The 7,210-nt window shown below is 30.0% G+C and overlaps 1 protein-coding gene across 1 annotated transcript; it reads left to right on the top strand.

Moving 5' to 3' along the window:
* The first annotated feature begins 910 nt into the window (after window positions 1-910).
* Window positions 911-1,950, top strand: LOC148543670 (serine/threonine-protein phosphatase 7 long form homolog). Its single transcript, XM_088498632.1, has 4 exons — window positions 911-1,240; window positions 1,330-1,466; window positions 1,551-1,638; window positions 1,723-1,950. Exons 1-4 carry the CDS (start codon window positions 911-913, stop codon window positions 1,948-1,950), a joined length of 783 nt encoding a protein of 260 aa, XP_088354758.1.
* Window positions 1,951-7,210: the final 5,260 nt, after the last annotated feature.

Genomic DNA, 7,210 nt, shown 5'->3' with positions numbered 1-7,210 from the left:
TTTTTTTTGTTTTTCACAATATCCAATAAGTAGTTAAGAATTAATCTATCATGACTTTGAGTTTTATTTAAGAGGGTCAATGAATTACTACACACACGAAATAAAATTCGAACTCCCAACACTTGTTTAAGCGGACGATTAAGCTAATCACTGGACCAACCCAAATTTATTTAGACATATTTAAAATTTTAAATTAGAACTATCTATACATATTGATAAGAATTAGAAACATACACATAATCACTTATTATAGTATTTAAAATAATAAAAAGATAATTTCACTTAGTATAATATTTAAAATAATAAAAAAATAATTTATAATGACTTTTTTTTTTATTTTTAACATGACTAAATATTTTTTTATATATATTCTTAAACAATTATTTTACTTTTTATTATCTTATATTTAATTATAAAATCTACTTATTATAGTTTTTATGGTATAAATAAATCTTTTATCCAAAATAATTACAATAATCAAGACCATTTTAATAATAAATATTAATAGAGTATATTAATATATAGATAATATGTTTTTTTATGTTAAATATTTTTTAAAAGATCACTAATAATTTAAATTGTATTTAATTAGAAAACTAAATTTTAATTTAATTATCAACTAATTAACTAATATAATAAAATTAATTATCACTATTTTTTTAGTTTATTTTTTTATTTTTTATTTTTATACTAAATCAAATTTAACAATATAATTATTATTAAATGTTAAGTTTAACAAAATATTTTTTTAACATAAAATACAAAAAATATTTATATTTTATTTTGGATAAATATAATATAATAAAAAATATTTTTTTTATTAGTTTTTTTTTTTTTAAATCCTGTGGGGGCAAATGCCCCCTCCTCCTTCAATGTAGGTCTGTGCCTGCCTGAGACCCACACCTTTCGCATGCCGTTTGGGAAGTGCATTATCACTTTGCAAGATGTGGCATATCAGCTGGGTTTGCCCATCAATGGGAAAGCTGTTAGTGGGTGCCTGACTGACTTTGAGAATCTAACGGAGAACAGAAGACCCGCATGGGCGTGGTTTCGCGAGTTGTTTGGTGAGTTACCGCCACAGAATAAAGTCAAGCAGATGACGGTGTGCTACACATGGTTCCATGAGAGATTTTGGGTTCTCCCAACAGATGCGAGTGAAGAGACCGTGCGTATATACGAGCGTGCTTATATTCTGATGTTGTTGTCCTCTCAGCTGTTTGCGGACAAGAATGCAAACCGGGTTCACCTTCGCTGGTTGCCTTATTTGGCATAGATGGACGACTCAGAGAGATATAACTGGGGCTCGGCTACACTGGCCTGGTTATATAGATGTCTTTGCGTGGGACAAACAGAAACGTTGTTAACTTGGCCGGGCCACTACAACTTCTACAGTCTTGGATTTTCTGGAGGTTTTCCAGTCTCAGACCTAGTGGTTTTGATGTGTTCGGATTTCTACTGGCATCCAGGTATGGTTTATTGTTTTCGGTCGATAACCTGTTCAATTTCATGTGTTGTCATTCCTAATGAAATGCTCTCAATGAAACTTGTAGGTGGGCAACATATCTGCTGACAAACGATGCAGGGGATCAAAGAGTGGTGTCTGCACGCCTTTGTTTGGATAGATTGCGTGTTCGTGATGTGAGTTAATTAGTTATTGCTCTTACAAGTAGTCGTTTATGTTTACTCTGATGGTCTTACCTAACATTACCTTCTCCGATACAGTTTGTGTGGGAGCCTTATTCTGCTCCCGATGTTGCTGCTGTTGTTCATCCGGAGATACTTGTTGACGAGCACCGTAGGCTATGGACGGCGGTCACTAGCCTGATATATTTTGCTGCGATAGAGTGGCATCAGGTGGATAGAGTGGTACCGCAGTTCGGCGGTGTTCAACATCTCCCCCAGTTGGCTCTGAACATAGATTGGCTCCATGCGAAGGATGGAAGGGGTTGAGATCGATGGTTGCCCAGATATTATCAGGAATGGCATTTGCATTGGAAGAACAAGCTGGATTCAGTCATCCCGGTCGATAGAGTAGCTGATCCGGGTCCATCAGCGGAGTACTTGGACTGGTGGTGCCGTGTGACCCACAGATTCCTGTCCCCAGATGTTGCATTTCATGATCCTAGACCGATTGTGTTGACGGAGGAGGCTCGTCACAGAGGATCATCGCAAGCACCTCCCAGGGTGCCCAATCTGAAATTCTGTAGAAGAACCCCCAATTGTAGCACCTCCGTCTGCCTGTTGACCCAAAGCTTCCAAGTTTAGAGTGGAGAAGTGTGGAGGGTACTGTTATGTGCCAGAACTTGAAGGGCCATGCTGTGTATGTGGATTGGCACCTGTGTCATCATCGCTGTCCCCAATGATATCTACAGGCTCCTAGTCAGAGTCATCGTCCCGCATTACATTCTCTACTCGATAAGGTTTCCCGGACCCTTGAACATCATGAATCATGCCACCACCAGTATCCACCTCAAATGCCTGCTGCCAGACCCCAGGATTCTCGATCGGTACAGAAGCAACTGCCTCCGTTCGATCTAAATCAGCCGCAAAGGAAGGGGATGCGACCTGCAGAACAGTTGGTCTGGCCACAGGCATCGAACTAGACGCATCGCCCGCGGCAGTCGAGCTATGAACTGGAGATGATGCTCCAGAACTATCGACACCAACCTCCAACTTCGCATACAGCTCGTGTATTCTGATCTCCGGAAAACTCCTAACACAATGAAACAGAACCTGAATATCTTCATCGGCCGCTATCACAAACGTAGCATACTTAACACCGGTCGACACAACTACGATGGGAATCTTGTAGAATAGCTTTTTCACCCACTTGCTCCCAAATACCCCAAACTTCTGCAAGATGCTATTCTTTACATCTGACAAAGTGCTTGATGAACTGATAAATACACTCAACGGTTCTTTGTCAGTGAACTTCACACCATATTTTTTGCTTCTTTGAATTTTTTCAGAGCAATGCACTAAGACAAGAAAATTCTCTTCCTCACTTGCCATTGTGATAATGCTCCTCTTCAACAGCTTGAATCTCACTCATATATATATAGAATTCTTCTCTTCATAAACCGTGGCAGTTAACAAGGGTTTTTACATTTACATATCCATTCATAAACCGTGGCAGGTTAGAGGGTTTTATGGTCAAATTTTTGCCTTCGTAAACTGTGATTACCTACTGCGGTTTATGGTCATTGTTACTCAGTCATAAACCGTACCAGCCTACAACGGTTTATGTGTAAATTGTAAACCGTAGTTACCTACTACGGTTTACATAATAATGAATCAGGACACGCAGGTAAGGAAATTGCAATGGTTACATTTCAGTAAACGTTTCCTCTTTTATTTTATTCAAGTAAATTACCATTTTTTTATTAGTTATGTTAAAATATCTTTCTTTAAGTAAAAAATATTTTAAAAATATAAATTATAACTTTTAAAAAATATTTTTTTATTTTTTAATATTTATTTTTATTATTAAAAATTTATTAAACACACTAAAAAAAATATTTTTTATTTAAAGATATTTTTTAACAACCTAATAATACCCAAACAAACCCTTAGCTAAGCTAACTTAGATGATGAATGGGTCTTTTTCAAGTTTTTATCAATCTATGTTTTGGATTCAAGATACTGATTAAGTGAGGACGAGAATTGGTATGATCAAAATTTCAAATTACAGAAGTGGTTAATCTTTTTTTAATATTATTTAATTGTTGGTTAGTTCATTATTTTGAAAGTTTTTTTATTATTTTAATTTCTTTACGTGTTTTATATAATTTTATATGTTTCAATAGTTTTACACTTATTATGATAAAAATAATGGAAAAACTAATGTTTAAGAAAGATAAAATATAATTTGAAAATATATGAACTATTTGATAATATATGAATTAATATATATATATACATATATATGTGTGTGTGAATTTTATCAGATTTTTTTTAAAATAAAAGATAAATTATTTTTGTGATATATACCGTGATTACTGATAAATTATTCTTTTACCAGAGTTTTAATATTTATGTTATCTTCTCTTTTTTTTTCAATTGATACTTGATACTATGTTTCTCTTAAAACTTGATAACAATGTCATTTTCATCATCCCACCAAATACACCTCTCCTTCTCCAATTTTAAAATCTTAATTTTTCTCGAATTCAATTACTATTTTCAATCAATTAGGTTAGGATTTTGAACTTGTTATTACGCTAATCTTCAATTTCAACGCGCATATCTATCAATTTTTCAGTTCTTTCTTTTCTAAAAATTTTTTTCTAGTATTTTTCTTAAAATTCAGCGGGATCAACAATGGTACTCCTCTTTAATTAGGTAACTAACCTCCGGATTTAGATCTTCTAAATTTTGAATTTACTGTAGAGGGTAAAGTATAATCTCTCACAATTTATTTCATAGGTGAGATAAAAAAATATATAAGTAAAAAATTATTCAAGGGTGCGAGATCACACTTTATCCTCTAAAAATTCAAATTTTAGAAAATCCAAATTCCTATCATTTTATAACTATATAACAAAAACAAACTAAATTAAAATATTAGTTAATAATAAAAATAATGAGTCAATAATTACCATCTTAGGATTTTTATTTTTTGAATAATGATTAAAAGATAATTTAAGAGCAATTAAAGATAAAAAAAATTAAAATATTTTAGTGTCTCTTTTCACGCACCAATTACCATCATTTTTAACTAATATATCACAAATTTTTATTAATTTTTTAACTCTCTCTTTTTTAAAATTTTTTTCGATCATATTAAAGATAACAATCAAATTTAACGATTTCATTTAAATCTTAAAATTTTAATTAAAAAATAATTTATCAATAATCACTATATATATCATAACGGATCATTTATGTTTTATTTTAGAAAATGCACAATATATATATATATATATATATATACACACAAACCATGAGTTTCATATATATTATTTAAGAAGTAAAAACTAATGTGAGTTTTTGTCGTTACTTAAATTCTTTAACCGTAAAATAATAATCATTCCCAATGGCTTGATCTGTCATTGTTATGATATATTTAACATACAGTTTAATAGTGCTTTCTATCTTGATTCATTGCTTTAACAATTAAAGACATCTCTTTGGGCATCTTAGTTAGACTTGTACTCTTTTTTAATTAGAGCAAGACATCTGGAACTCATTTTTCGTTGAAGCCCTTGAAGGTATGATGACGAATAATTTTTTTTTTAAATAAAATAAAAAATTCTTTTGGAGATTGTGAATTTGTGATCATCAATTTCGTCAGCGTTAAACTCATCAAATGATCGAATTGGTAGCCTTTGATAGAATTTGAATCTTCTAAAATACGAAAGATAATAAAGCGATAAAATAAAAGATTAATTATTATTTATTTTATAATTTTATAAATGATGTATTTATTATTTTAATTTAAAAATAATTAATTTTTTATTTTATTATTTTACTAACTTTTTTATTTTAAAAGATCTTAATCTTCCTAGATATGCCAAGGTTAAAATCTATCACTTTTATTTTGTTTCTCTAACAAAATATTCCTGTTAATAAATTTTGGAAAATAGAACAATTTTCTTCTGGAATGTGTGTGTGCGCGCTTTTTTTTTCTATGTTTAGGAAAAAAGAATAGTCTGAAAGACATCAAATCGAAACGCACTTAACATATGATGAGAGGTTTTTCAGTTTCTACTTTCTACTTGTGACATGGCGTATGAATTTTAATTTGTTCTTTTATAGTATTGGATGTGACGTGAAAATACCACTTTGCATTGCATGCATTACATGTCATGTCATGATACACATGATCAAAGAAACTTTTTATTATCATATGTAATCACTAAAAAGTCACCACCATTAAGCATTTTATTCATATTGCACACTCATATTCATGTATAAAGTTTTTTATATTTTAGGAGGAAAATATAGCTAGTAATTTTCGTAAAATCTTATTTAACCGTCTAGAAGCTTTCTTAATTTGTATCTTCTTATCATGCATAATTTTACTAACTCATTTTAAAAATGATAGAGTAATTTTTCTTGGAGTAATAACGTGGCTAATTTTTTTTTATATTAGTTAAACATACGTGTAATACATTGTTATTGGAAAATTAGGTGTTTTTTTTTATATGGTGTTTTATTTAAATTGGACGGTCGTTTGATAAAAAAATAAATTACAACTTGGAGGGTCCGATTTGCTTAAAGAAAAAAGTAAACTCCAAATCGGATGGTACGATTTGTATTTTTTATTTTTTTTATTTGTTAAAATAAAAATCGGACGGTCCGATTTTAACATTAAATTTTTTTTTTCAAAATCACAAATCGGACCGTCCGATTTGTGATTATTTGTTTAAAAAACAAAACAATACAAACAAATCGGTGCTTCCGATTTATGTCATCCCATAACCAAATAAAACACTCTTCTACTCACACCATATTAATATACACCTTTCTCTCTTCCACACCAAAAATCAAAAGCGTAATAACGTGTACATTCGATATATATCTTGTGTAGTTGGTCAATCACTAAGAAGTCAATAAGATAGAAACAACCAATTTTTTGGATTATCGACAAAATATTAATGTGCTACAATATAGATGTCATATAATAGAGTAGCTTAGCCTTTTGAATGTGTTACTTGAATTTGAAGGTCATGTTTAACTTTTATTCTCTTTCTCAGTTACTCTCTAAAAATATATAGATTCTATAATATTATATTTTTTAACCCATATTATTTATATAAATATGAAAAAATTAAATAAAAAGTAAGTATTTTATTTAAAATTTGCTATGAATTGAATTTTAATTTATATTTTATTGTAGTTTGTATTTAATATTTTATAGGTATTTATTGTATTATTAACTTGTAAAATTAAAAATAATATATTTTTAATATATTCTTAATTATAACTTATTATTTTTCATGGAATATATTATTTATTTAAATTATTATATATTTAGTTATTTATGTTCGATTAATATTTATTTAGTATTATCGAAATATAAATGAGTAGCTAATAAGAAGTGCTTCATTATTCTACTTACTTTTAGAGATTTTTTGAAGAAAGTTGTGTGGTGAAGATGGCTAGCACCACTCATAAGGATATATATCATGCTTATATAATTGTGTTCTCATAATTGGTTGTATATAAATGGTGGATAACATACATTATTTTTTACCTTTTTAGTTTC

This window comes from Arachis ipaensis, chromosome B9 (assembly GCF_059453495.1).
Source record: "Arachis ipaensis isolate K30076 ecotype BB chromosome B9, ASM5945349v1, whole genome shotgun sequence".
NCBI lineage: Eukaryota > Viridiplantae > Streptophyta > Magnoliopsida > Fabales > Fabaceae > Arachis > Arachis ipaensis.
The sequence above is the reverse complement of the archived record's forward strand: the minus strand, read 5'-3'. Positions and strand labels throughout refer to the sequence as shown.

What these genes read in the sequence shown, in the direction of transcription:
- LOC148543670 (XM_088498632.1), top strand. Translation starts at nt 911, where the DNA reads ATGCCGTTTGGGAAGTGCATTATCACTTTGCAAGATGTGGCATATCAG. An exon ending in CGGACAAGAATGCAAACCGG is followed by an intron (nt 1,241 to 1,329) that starts GTTCACCTTCGC and finishes CTGGTTATATAG; the next exon opens with ATGTCTTTGCGTGGGACAAA. An exon ending in ATAGATTGCGTGTTCGTGAT is followed by an intron (nt 1,639 to 1,722) that starts GTGAGTTAATTA and finishes TCTCCGATACAG; the next exon opens with TTTGTGTGGGAGCCTTATTC.